This window comes from Psammomys obesus, unplaced genomic scaffold (assembly GCF_907164565.1).
Source record: "Psammomys obesus unplaced genomic scaffold, mPsaObe1.curated_primary_1811, whole genome shotgun sequence".
NCBI classification, from domain to species: domain Eukaryota; kingdom Metazoa; phylum Chordata; class Mammalia; order Rodentia; family Muridae; genus Psammomys; species Psammomys obesus.
This window is the reverse complement of record NW_026586173.1, coordinates 3653964-3667951: the sequence shown is the minus strand read 5'-3', so window position 1 is coordinate 3667951 and position 13988 is coordinate 3653964. Positions and strand designations below refer to the sequence as shown.

Genomic DNA, 13988 nt, shown 5'->3' with positions numbered 1-13988 from the left:
TAATTCATTTTATTGGGCTTTTCTTGCTCTCCAAGATTGTAGTCTTGGAAATCCTACATTTCTTCAGACATGTGCGTTGATGTGTTTTGCGTAGCATTGGCGCTTGTTGGCGCTTGTTGGTGCTTGTTGGCGCTTGTTGGCGCTTGTTGATGGTGCTAGTTGCATGTATTCTGTTCCGTAAATTGGAACTAAAAGTTACCTATTCTTCATCCTGAAGTTTCTTATATGTATATCTGTTCATGTGTGCTCACATGTGTACATACTCATGTGGAGGTCAGAGACCAGAGTCATATCTTCCTCAGTTGTTCTCCATCCCCTCTCCCCTCTTTTCAGTGAACCTGAAGATCATTGATGCAGCTAGCCTGGCCAGCAAGCTCCCACGACTCCCGAGTGCCAGGAGTAGAGGCATGTACTGCCACAATTTGTTTTTTATTTGGTTACTCGGAATCTGTGCATTAGGTCCTATGCTTGTGCAGCAAGCACTTACCACTGCGGTTTGCTGATGCAGAGCCCAGGCGTGTCGGTACTATTTCAGAAATAATGACTCCTGTAACAGGTCATCTTCAAGGTTCGCTCTATGTTGGATCGATGTAATCAGGCCTTGTATAATAATTATTATAGTTATTTTTCTGGAGTAAGAAGTGTTTGATATATCAAGGTAGATCTCGGGAAGCCAGTGAAGAAATGAAGAATCACTGCTAGCCACTCAAATTCTTTGGATTAAAAATAGATTTTGTTCTGTGTTTTTTTTTTTTCCTTTTTCTTTGTGTTCATTGAAATAGTTTTCATAAATATGGAAATTCTTACAGAAGTCTCTCATGTTTTTCTCTCTAGGAAGATGAAGTCCTCAATACATTCTGAAGAGGATGATTTTGTTCCAGAGCTACATAGAAATGTTCACCCCCGAGAGCGGCCCGATTGGGAAGAAACACTTAGCGCAATGGTAAATCAGTTGTATACGTATGTATGTAAGTAGTTACATAAGTAAAAATGACTGAAGCAGCATTACTCACAGGAAACACTACAGTATTTTGTGTTGCTTTGTATGTTTATTGAGTAGATATTTTCAGATAGTGTTTTAGATGCTATGGGTAGAGAGGTAGAATACAGTAAGAAATAAAAATTGCTGGTTGTATGAGAATGCCACACATGGCCTTTGTGAGAAGGTGAAATATAAACAGACACCGAAGAATGTGAAGGAGCAAGTAGTATGTTTATGTGGGAACACATTAAGCTGTGGAAGAACAAGTTAAATAGTGTCTATGTCATAGAATTAAAAAACAAGCTGGAAAAAACACAAATAGTGTGGCTCAAATTAAGTGAGCTGGGGGAAGAAATGAGACCAGATGATGTGCTTTCTTGTGATCCAATGACAAGAGCTATGGCGTTGTATACTGAGTGGGGTTGGAGACCACTGAAGGACTTTTGCCTGAGGAGTGACAGGATCTGGCTTGACATTTGAAAGAAAGTCCAGATTGCTAGTAGGTAGTAAGAGGCAAAAGAGGAAGTCTGGAGACCAATGTGGGAGTGTTCTGTAATCCAGGAGATGAGTGAGGGAGTGCTCCAGTAAGCCAGGAGACCAGTGAGGGAGTGCTCCAGTAATCCAGGAGACCAGTGAGGGAGTGCTCCACTAAGCCAGGAGAACAATGAGGGGCTGCTCTGGTAAACCAGAAGTGATGGTATGTCCTGACCAGTATAGTAGCAGATATAGTAAGAACTGGTTAGAGTATAGTTCTAATTTTTATAGATTAAAATGAATGAATTTTACTAATGAGTTTGAGCTAGAGATGTCAAAGATGCCTTCATGCTTTGAACTGATTAATCTGAAGAATGGAGTTTACTTAGTTGCTGGGAAACCATTTTAGTTCAGAAATAATTCCAAAATCATCAGTATAGTTTTCCAGAAGATAAGTTTCAGCTACTCATTTAATTTATTTAAAAAAAATTGTAATTTGGGTTTATTAGTAAAAATAATGAAATTCTTTTTTTATGAGCTAAAATACTATTTTTAATTGTAGTTCAGAGTTAATTTTCCTGTTATTAAAATGTATTATAAACATTCATCTCTTGGTGTTCTATGGGAATTCACAAATTCAGTTTGTAAAAGGTTTCTTCATTCAGTTAGGTGTGCAACTATTGATATCAGGTCACAAACATAATGGTCTTGAAAACTGTGGATTGAAAACCTAGGGCTTTGTGCACACACTCTACCACTGCGAACTGTATCTTAAACTCCAAACATGTGATCTTAATTGGTCAACTTTTGTTACTTGCATTCATAGTTATTAGATTTTATTTGTATTTGCCTTTTAGTATTTTATTGTATTGCATATTAATGACTTCTCCATGAAAATTATTTGGAAGCCTCTCCTTACACAGTTAAATGACGTTTGTATATGGGAACTCACCTTGCACATGCATTGTAGTCTGAGTGACACTGCCCTGGGCCTGGAGTTTGAGTTTGAAAATTAAGTTCATTGCAAACTTGCATGGGAAAGAAAATCTCCCGTCTTAATATTTGATAGCTTGGGAGAAGTAGACACAATAGCTTGTATATATATGTGGCCTAAGAATACTAGCCTTTCAAATGACTTCATAAACTATGCTATGCCTTGTAATTTTAAGTTCCGTTCCTTTAGAAATATCAAAAATAAGTCACAAAAGTAAGTTACCAAAGCATTTTAGTGGTCAGTAATAGAGGTTGAAATATGTCCAATCAAGTCTTTTTCTGCTACACACACATATTTCTGCCCAAATCAGTTTAATATATCTTAGTAAGTTTTACTTTGGGTGAGCATTCTGTCCTGTAGATGTCCCAGACATATCCCTACTAGGAGCCAAGACTCTTCTCAAAACTCAGTAGCATCTGAGATATATTGGCTATACTTAACCAAGAGGGACGGAACACAGTTTGCTTTTTTTTATACTTAGCCAATTACTGATATTATCTCAACTCTTGAAACAACTATTTTCCCTAAATGAAATTAAGCCAGTGTGTATTTTCTAGATGAATTTCTTGAGATGCTACAGTCAATCATAATTTGATTTGACTCCATCAATATTCAGCTTTCCTCTTTTAGCTAACAGATGAGCTACTTAGAAAGGCTTAGGTTACAATCTTGTAATTTTGTGACGAAATTCTAGATGATGTAGCTGTTCTACAGGGTGTTTTGTTTTTTATTTTTCAGAGAGTTGTCTTCCTGTGAGTTGAAAATGTAGCGTGCATAGCTTAGTATTACTGATTTGTTTTTAGTTTACCATTAATATTTTGCTATCAAATTTGGTTAAAAATAGTTGACACTATTCTGTTCTTTACTGTATGATATTCATATTCACTTTTCTTAGTTTTAAAAATTTATTATTACTTCTGTGTGTGTGTGCTTGTGTACTATGTGTATGGTACATGTGCAAAGATGTATGCGGAAGTCAGAATATCACTGTGGAAGTCAGTTTCTTCCTTCTACTTTTGTATGGGTTGCAGGGATCAAATTAAAGTTGTAAGGTTTTCATTGTTGGGCACCAAGTGCCTTTATATGCTGAGCCATTTTCCCAGTCTCCATTATGGAATATTATGTGATTTTTTTTTATTCTGTAATTTGATTGCATGGTATGGATTTTGAGTATGAACTTTGTAGATGACAATGCCATATTATAATATGAAAAGGCTGGACAAACCTCCTAGATAAAAGGTTTTCCCAAATCTTCTGGAGATAAAATTGTTCTTTGTTAATTCTCATAATGTGCAGTATTATTCCTATTCTGTACTGCTGATCTCAGTGTGTGACTGTAATCAGTTATGAACATATCTGTCCAATGGAGGAAGGGTGGGGATCACATTCATTTTAAAAGCCTTTCACAAAAATACAAGGTGAATATATCAAGAGATATTTAACTCAACTAAGGAATCCTTTAAGCAGTATCTTAAAGTTCTCTAGAGGAACACAACTGTTATAACAAATATATAATAAAAGAGGGTTTAATAGAGGGGCTTACACAGTACTGTCAAGGTAGTACAATGTGCTGTCTTCCTATTGGAGATGCTGAGTCTTATTTTGCCTGGAAGGCTTGGCAAGTTTCTAGAGAGTCACTGGTATTCAGTCCAAATGGAAATTCAGATGTCAGTGAAGAATGAAGCCACAGCAGCGTGAGGGGGTAGATGAACTCCAAAACTGGTTAGTAATCTAATCAAGAAAATCCTCACAGTTTTGCCCAGAGGCTTGCTTTTCAGTTGATTTTAGATCTCAGATTTCAAGTTGGCATGTTTACTATCATGTCGACTTAAACTGCTGCAGAGATCCAAAACAATTCATTTATAGACCTGTGTCGCTAAAATACATGCAAGTGTATGCAAATTGTTCTAGTCCAATGGACATGATTTGTATCTCTTTTGACTCAAGACTATTGGAATTACTCTCAGTTTTCTGTAAATTGACTTCCATCTTTACCAAGTGTACAATAGTTAAAAAAAAAATCAATACTATTACTAATTAAAGTAATTCCTGCAGGCGCCAGCATTTCATTGAAAGGATATTTAGTAATTTGTTTGCCCATTATTGTGTTTTATAATTCTTCCTTATAACTTCCAATAAATCTACATTGAATTTGTGAATAGAAAGACAATATTAGTTTTTTTGTAGTGCTCCATTCACTTTGTTTTAAAGTACATTCAATAAGCACAGAAATTACTGAATTTTGTCTTTAGAATTAATTTATCTGAGCACATGTGGAAAATATTTTTTATATCACTTATATCAGTTTCTTATTATAATCTTGTTTTGTATTCTTAATTTTCTCATGTGTAAGTTCCTTGAGGTCAAGTGCCATGTAACTTTTCCATTAAAAACATCACAGTCAAAAAAAAATCACATTCAATAAATACTAAATTTCTGAATTATAAAAGTTTACAGGGAGCCTGGAGGGGGTGTAGTTTAGTTGGTAATATACTTGCTTAGCATGTATCAAGCCTGGAGCTTGATACCTAGGACCACATAAATCTAGGTGTGGAGACTCCCACCATAATTCCAGGATTACCAAAATTGAGGCAAGAGGATTAGAAGTTCAAGGTCTTCAGCTATTAGCAAGTTAGAGGCCAGCCTGAGTTACACAAGATCCCATGTCAAGAAAACAGAATGGGGGCTGGAGAGATGGCTTAGTGGTTAAGAGCACTTACTATTTATTCTTCTAGAGGACATTTAGTTTCCAGCACCCGCAGAGTGGCTCACAACCATCTGTAACTCCAGTTCCAGGAGATCTTACCCCCTCTTTGGATCTCAAAGGGCACCAGACATGTGCACTGTGCATAGGCATACATGCTGGCAAAACATTCATACACTTAAAGATAAATAAATCTAAAAATTTAAAACAAGAGAAATACAAAGTACAGGGATGGAATATGAGCAAGTATTTTACTAACATTTCTCTAGAGATTTATGTTAATTTTAAATTCTGAATGAATATGAACCTTGCACTGCTTTTTTTCAGTAACTAATCAAATGAAATACCACTTTGAGAAAAAAAATTATTTAGATAAACCTTTTAAGAAGATAAACCTTTTAAAAACTTTCTCTAAAACAGTTCCACTTAATTAGGTAATGTAGAAATTAATGGGTTTAAATGTTGATTTGTATGGTACAGAGAGAAAGTTAGCTTTTTATCAACATTTGAATAGATCTAGAAATTTATGAACTGTTACATTTAAAGGATTTTATATAATGATATTTTAAAAAACAAAACTATATTAAAACTCTAAATTAGTGGCCTGCTTCTGATGTGATTAGCTTCACAGATTGCTAACAAAAATCATTATTTTGAAAAATCCAGTCCTGAGGGCTGTGGAGATGGTTCTCCTGGTAATGTACATCATCTTGAGGACCTGAGGTGGATCCATGCACCCATGTAAAAATCTAGGTGCAGTCATGCTTGCTTGTAACCCCAGTTGCTGAGGCCTGTGTTGCTGGGTCCTGGGCACCTGACTGTGAGCACAGGAAAGGAGGCACTTAAGATACAGGGAACTTGAGTATGGGATTTAGTGAGCTGTGTGCTCGCATGTGATGCACCTTTAGCCCTTTTAATCACTTTGTATCACAGCATGGTAACCTGGGAAGAGCTGTGTTAGTTATTCTTGGTAGGGGCTCTCTGCCTGGGAGCAGTCTCAGGAGGGTATAGACTGTCAGTCATCCTGGAAGAGGAAGCTGCAGTAGGAACTTCTTGTACTGCTTTTAGCTGAAGGTCAACCTTTCCTGCACTTTCATACTCTGACCAGTGGAAGTCCTCTCCATTCCTAGAATCTGAGGCATAGGTGTCCTTGACCTGGCCCCACTCATGTCAACGATACACATTTAATCAGGACTTCTCTGTTCTGCACACCCAGCTCTTAGGAGGCATTACAAGACTGGTTTGATGGCACATCGGTCTAGCCAAATAGCAGAGCTCTGGGTTCAGTGAGCTCTGGGTTTAGTGAGACATCTTGTTTCAAAGAAGATAAGGTAGAGAACAACTGAGACAGACAACTGATATTATCATCTGGCTTCTATACATGTGTACAAGTGCCCCTGCACACACGTGCGCATATACACACACATACATGTAACCCTTCTAACAAATCAAAAATCTAATCTAGACATAGTGTCTGTAGTCTCAGCAATTTGGGAGACTGACTTGGGAAGTTTGCTTGAGCCTAGGATTTTGGGGCCAGCATAGGGAACATAGTAAAACCCACTTCTTAAAATAAGATAAAACAAAATCAGTGAACTTAACAAAAAATAAATCTAATAAAGAAATAGAACTTTTCTAAATTACTACAAATAATTAACATTGAGATTATTTAGTATTGCATATTAGGGTTTTTTAAACACGTAAAACAGCTGAAGTGTGTAATGTGTATCTGTCTGTGTCTGTGTCTCTATGTGTGTATTTGTGTGGAAGTGTGTACAGTGGAGTGGGGGTTTTTCTGTGCCAATTTTGGACTAAAACCACCCTGAGCATCACACTGATGTTCCTGCGTTCATTCTGTTACTCATTTTTTGTTCAGTATTAGAAATACTTGAAGAGTGTGTAACTATTAGTATTTTAAAAACATAATGATTCAGTGCACTTGGGAATTGAAATGCTGCTGTGATTTAATAGTGCAGCTTGGAGCATGCCAAGCAGCAGTGTGAATTTTGATGAGCATGCTGTTTTAATGCTTTTTGTTAGGAACATTTTTTTTCACTCAAGTTTACTTTTCAGTCATTAAAATTAGTATGTTGTCAGCACTTGGCTAAAAGCAGGTCAGTTCTTGTTGGAGCAAATAAAATTATTGATAAGAAAACAAATGTTCACTTAAAAATACTTCTGTTAACAGCTATATCCCTGAAAACAAGACAAAATTTAATTTTCTGGAATTTCACAGTTTTTAAAACTAAGAAAAACAGTCAGTGTGTTGTATTGTCAATTCTGCATGAGTGAGCTCCTACCCCTCCATCACTTAAAGACACATAGCTCATATGCCTGCAAGTTTACATTCAGCTATTCCTTTCAGCCGTGCTCCCTTTCCACTATAAATGTTGGCATCTATGGCACGATGCTTTTTGTTATGTTTGTTTCTTCCTCATTCTTCACTGCCATTACAGCACATCTGGCCTCCATGTCCCTGCCCTTACCCCGAAAAGCATTTAAGCATCATGAACTACACATGTCTTTGGGACTCCTTGCAAGAGCCTTCCCTTTTCCAGCTTTATCGTTTATGTTAAACCACCACTTTATTTTCTCATCAATTTTCAAAACCTTGTGTTGTTCTGAGTGAGATGACTTAAAGTCCTTTCCTACTTAATCGTATTGTCCATTCACTGACTCTGAGACAATTCTCAGGCCTGCTCACACCTTGGATTAAACCATCTACACCATCACACTTGGCCTCCTTCATCATTTTGGTGCCACCACAGTAGAATTTTAATATTATTTTATGTTGAGTATTAAAAATACCAAAAATGAGTGATAGATTACATGTATATATTGCCTCTGTGTGCCCGTACCTGTTTGTGTTCCTTCGCCCCGAAAGGGCTTTTTCCCATAGAATTGCAAGGCTTGTTTCATCATTTTTAGTAAGTCTCTGTTTGCATGTAACCATCTTAGCACCATGCACTCCTCTCTGTTTCCTAGTCTGTCCTAATTTTCTCTGTATTACTTACAAGTACAGAAATTTTATGTGATTATTTTCTTCACCATTGTAGTGTGAGCTATGTGAGTAGCTCCTTTAATTATGGTTAGTTACTGCTTTGTCTTCTATGCCAGGCATAGTAAGTTTTCAGTAAAAAATACCTGTAAAGGTAGTAGTATACTGTTCTTAGATTTTCCTCGAGCATTTTATAAAATGCACGATAAAATTATATGTATTATTGGGACCAAGTATATCTGAAGAAGCAGAAGTATTTTAAACAACTATTAGGGCAAATGGGGTGATGTAAAAAGAGATGGAGAAGATGACTCTCAGTTAAAAAAGAGCATAAATTTGCTAATATGTAAAAGTGCCAATTTAGGTTGATTAAATAGCTGTTGCTTAGCAGAGGAGTTTGATAATTATACTAATGGTACTTGCTAATAATTTTTTAAAGTTGTTTTAAATTTTGCTTTTGCATAATTCCCCCTGCTGTTAATTGGTTCTCTGAGATGTTTCTAGTAGAAGTGAAAGTTAAGGCGACTCCCTTAACCAGCTTTATCATCACTTTCAGCTGTCATGGCTCCTTTGCTCTGCTCTTCTCATTCTTTTATTGTTGGTCAGAAATAGCTAATTGCACTGAAATTGCACTCTATTTTACTTAAGGCTATTTGTATAGCTTGAAAATTGTTCAGGGCCTTAAATCTGCCTGCAGCCTTCTTTGATTTCTGTTGATGATTCTAGTTAATTTATTAGCTGGTATATTCTGAATCCAGTCTGTGCTGTCCAGACGTTAGAAAATACACCTGTTAATCATTATTTATCTGACAGAGCTCTAGATTTTTCCTTTTTTCCTCCCTTCCTCCCCGGAACTCACTCTGTTTACCACACCTGTTGAGATTTTCATGTTAATAAACTCAGTAGATAAGCTAGTGGTTATCAGATGTGAGTCACTCAGTAATGCTAAAAGGAATTTTAGGAGGGAACTCTAGGCAACATTCACTTAGTGTGTATATCTTTTAAGTACTTGTGGCTGTTTTTTGGAGACTTTCACATGAACTCATGATATTTAGACTTAGAAAAATCTGTTTCTTTTGTCCAAACTGTATGGGGATAATTTTCCTGGAGAATATAAAATTGTGAAGGATCAAAAAAAAAAAAAATTGTGAAGGATCTTGAATAGGTGAAGAAAATTATTACTGTTGTGTTGTCTGTTTTTGTTAAATATGTATATTTTGCATACAAGTTCTTCTGAAAACATTCAAAATGTACTAAATTGATCTTTCTGTGGTAACATCCATTAAGGATGCATAATTTTTAATGGTGTCACCATAATATACTCTAGGTTTAATATGTTTATTTTTTAAGATATTGGAATAATTATTAGATTTTTTCTTATTATCTCTTGTTCCTTTGTCAGAAATGGGACAATATTTGACTAAAGATATCCTCAAAGGCATCTATAAACAAGTCATTTCATAGGTATTTTACATATGTTGCTATTGTCTTTTTTTTTTTTTAAAAAAAAGATTTATTTATTTTACTTGAGTGCTCTATCTGCATGTACACCTCCATGCCAGAAGAGGGCATCAGATCCTAGTATAGGTGGTTGTAAATCACTATGTGGTTGCTGGGAATTGAACGCAGGACCTCTGGAAGAGCAGACAACGCTCTCTTGTCCACTGGGCCATCTCTCCATCCCTTCTCCTTGTCTTTTCTTGATAGCATAAATTTTATTTTAAAGTCGCATTTATCTAGTTGAGTCTCTAGGTATAGATAGAACTTTGTGGGTTTAAAAAATTTTTTTTAATCTTTTTGGGACAGTGAATTAGTTACTTTGTTGCTGTGAGAAAACAGCATTACCAAAAGCATCCTACAGAGGAAAGGTTTTCTCTGTGGTTCCAGAAAGGGAGTCTGTAATGACAAGGCATGGCAGCAGGCAGCTAGGACAGGAAGCTAGCTCAATGATCACATTTAATCATATAAGAAGCTGAGAGTGTGACCTGGAAGTAGGACAAGACTATAAGCCTCAAACCTTGCCCCAGTGACCTATTTCCTTGAGCAGTGCCACACCCCCTAAAGGTTATATAATCTCCCTAAAGCCTTGCCAATTTGGGACCACATGTCAAATGCCTGAGTGTATGGGGTTATCGCTCATTCAAACTACTATAGGTTGGTTCTTGCTGTATTGCCCAGTTTGCTCTCCATCTCATGATCCTTCCTTCTATTTCAGCTTCCTGAATACCGGGAACACAGTAGACATGCGCCCCTAGGGTTACTGTTGTTCTGATAAAACAACATGACCAAAAGCAACTTGGGGAGAAGGTTTATTTCACTCACAGTTCTATGTAACAGTTTGTCATCAAAGGAAGTCAGGACAGGACCTCAAGCAGGGCAGGAACCTGGAGTCAGGAGCTGATGCAGAGGCCATTAAGCACAGGGAGCTGCTTACTGGCTTGTTCCACATGGCTTTTACAGCCTGCTTCCTTATAGAACATTGGACCCCTGGCCCAGAGATAGGACCCCCCCACAATGGACTGGGCCCTTCCTCATCAATGACATTAGGAAAATACTCTACAGTTTTGCCTACAGCCCAGTTTTATGGGGAGGTAGTTTCTCTATTAGGATTACCTCCTCTCACATGACTGTAGCTTGTTCAGGTTGACACAGAGTTAGCCAGCACAGCCCTTGGGGTGGTTATATAGGTGTAGTTTTGTCACACTGAGACACTTCTTATAATTTTGTTTACTATTTTTCAACAGTTAGAGATATAAAAGATTTTCCATTTTATCTATAATTTAGGCAGGAATGTATTTTTTATCATTATCAAGAAATAACATTTATGATATTAGTTTAAAAGTGGCTGTACCCTCCTAGTGCTAAATACAGGAAACAAAGCTTAACAAACTGAATCTTAAGAGAGGAAGAGTGGAAAATGGTAACATGTGACTAGATTTGCTAACTTACTTTCAGATAGTTTTAACACAAGCTTAGGGATTGAAAATAGTTGGCATCATTTCTTGTTCTGGAAGTTGGACAAGTGGAATGTTTTCTGCTTTGCGTCTCATGACACAGAAAGCAGCACCAAACAGGCTGAGCTCTAATCTGGAGATGCCATGGAGCAGTCGGCTTCCTGCCTCATTCTGGCAGTGGGCAGAAGGTAGTTCCTTGTGGTTCTAGGCCTGAGGTCCATGTTTCCTCCCTGACTGTCAGAGAGGAACCTACCTATCTGCTTTTGTAAGTGGCCTGAGTTACTCTCCTGTTACCCATTTAGCCTTCAAAGCCAGCAGCAGTCTTTTTTGACTTTGTTTTCTGTTCCTAGCTTGACAAAAATCTACTCAAGGATTGCTGTCCCAGATATATCTGGGGTTTTAAGACTGACTTATCTGAGCCTTTAATTTCATCTGCAGACACTTCACTGAAGTGCCCAGATAAATGAAGTAATGGAGAAATAGGCAGAGGCCTTGGTTTAGATTTTTACCTATAGCAATGTTTACCATGTTTTCTTTGGCTTTTATATATCATAATGTATTTACCATATTTGATAATATTAGTTGCTAAAAATAGATTTTGCTTTTAAAAATTTTTTGTTTGTTTATTTATTTATTTGAGACAAGGTTTCTTTTCTTAGCATAATCCTGCCTGTCCTGGACTCACTTTGTAGACCAGGCTGGTCTCGAACTTAAAGAGACAGATCCACCAGCTTCAGCCTCTGCTCTCCAGAGTGCTGGGATTACAGTCCTACGCCACCATGCCCATCATTTTTTGTTTGTTTTGTTTTTGTCTTTTCAAGACAGGACTTCTCTGTGTAGCCTTAGCTTGATTTGTACATTAGGCTGAGCTTGAACTCACAGAGATCTACCTGCCTCAGCCTCTCAGAGTGCTGGCACTACAGGCATGCACCACCATGCCCAGCTGATAGTGCAAAATTTTAAATCCATCAATATTCATCAAACCAATTGATTTGGGTTAATTTATGTATTTAGGATGTTGCTGTTGTTAACACAAAAACAGTACTGTGGGGCCGGAAAGATGGCTCAGCAGTTCAGAGCACTTGCTGCTTTTACAAAGGACCTGAGTTAGCCTCCCAGCACCATATGGTGGCTCACAATTGTCTGTAATTCCAGTCTAAGGGGATCCAAGGCCTCTGGCCTTCTAGGGTACCATACTTACTTGCACATACCTCCACATAAACATGCACATACTTAAACATAATTAAAGATAATAAAAAAGAAATTTAAAACCAGTACTAAACATTTAATGATTATATAATATCCCATAAAATAGAATATATTTTTTTCATTAATTGGATCCTAAATTCATTTTATATTTTTTACCTTAGTGAATAACTTTATGATAAGTTTTTCTTTTTGTTCGTAACACAGAGAATTGCCAACTAAATGTTGTGGAGAGTGCCAAATTACTTGCCACAATATTTAGTTAAAATATTGTGACTAAAACTGAGTAAATTGCTTCTTTCTTGGCCTCAGTTTCTTTGTTGTAGTGGGGTGGCTGGGTCATATATCTTTCAGTTCTGTGACAAGTTAAACACCTTTCATGTTCTAAATTTTTCTCCTTTGTCTTTGTTCAAAAGTTTGGAGGGACCAAGGGGATTAGATATGATCACAAAACACTGCATTCATGTATACAATTTTGAAACAATAACAATTTTAAAGTATGTAATATTTGTTAGTGTTCGTTAGTGTTCTGATACATGCCAGCAGAGAGGTCATTGCAAGTTGAAGAAGACTCCTGATGCAGCCAGGTGGGGTTGTGCCGGAGCGGTGGCGGTAGAAGAAGGTGGCATGTTTCGTTTCGGAATGTGGCACATACATTACTGCTGAATGGCGTCACAGTTAACCGGGCACCATTGCCAGCCACTGTCTTGCATATGTAGTCACCAATATTGGTTACTTGAAAGACTTTTCTGTCATCTGCGCCAGTGGGAGGATGGTTAGAGTAATTTTAGGGGGTGAGGGAGCAGTTAAAGTAGTCAGGTCAAAACATTGTCTTTAATTTTGGTAGGTTTTCCAAATCAAATTATGTTTTACTAGGATGGATCAGCTGTTCCTTATTGTGTAACTGGCTCAGACTGTAGAGCACCAAGTGCTTGTCCTGGTGTAGAAGTGTGTTTATAAAGACTATACTGGCTTGTTTAGAGGGAGGAAATCCCTTTGGTAGATTTTTTTTGTCAGTTTTTTTCTTTTTTAATTATTATTATTAATTACACTTTATTCATTTTGTATCCCGCCATAAGCCCCTCCCTCCTCTCCTCCCGATTTCTTCATGTATGCTCCTCCCCAGGTCCACTGATAGGGGAGGTCCTCCTCTCCTTCCTTCTGATCTTAGTCTATCAGATCACATCAGGAATGGCTGCATTGTCCTCTACCGTGGCCTGGTAAGGCTGCTCCCCCCTCAGGGGGAGGTGATCAAAGAGCAGGCCAATCAGTTTATGTCAGAGGCAGTCCCTCTTCCCATCATTATGTAAGCCACTTGGACACTAAACTGCCATGGGCTACATCTGTGAAGGGGTTCTAGGTTATCTCCATGAATAGTCCTTGGTTGGAGTATGAGTCTTTGGGAAATTCCCTGTGTTCAAATTTTCTTGTTCTGTTGCTCCCCTTGTGGAGTTCCTGTCCTCTCCAGCTCTTGCTATTTCCCACTTCTTACATAAAATTCCATTCACTCTGCCCACCAGTTGGCCATCAGGCTCAGCATCTGTTTTGATAGTCTGCAGGGCAGAGGCTTTCAGATGCCCTCTGTGGCAGGTTCCTAGGTTGTTTCCTGTTTTCTTCTTCTGGCTTTCAGAGTCCCTCTGTAGCAGGTTCCTAGGTTGTTTCCTGTTTTCTTCTTC

The 13988-nt window shown here is 37.6% G+C and overlaps 1 protein-coding gene across 3 annotated transcripts in view; it reads left to right on the top strand.

The window, feature by feature from the left end:
* The first annotated feature begins 838 nt into the window (after positions 1 to 838).
* Arhgap32 (Rho GTPase activating protein 32) overlaps positions 839 to 13988 on the top strand; it is a 158386-nt gene continuing 145236 nt past the window's right edge. For 2 of the 3 annotated variants that reach the window (XM_055601441.1, XM_055601440.1), the window contains exon 1: positions 839 to 943. In XM_055601441.1, the coding sequence (XP_055457416.1) occupies positions 839 to 943 (105 nt within the window). The remainder of the gene's footprint in view (positions 944 to 13988) is intronic. The other variant, XM_055601443.1, reaches the window with a different exon arrangement.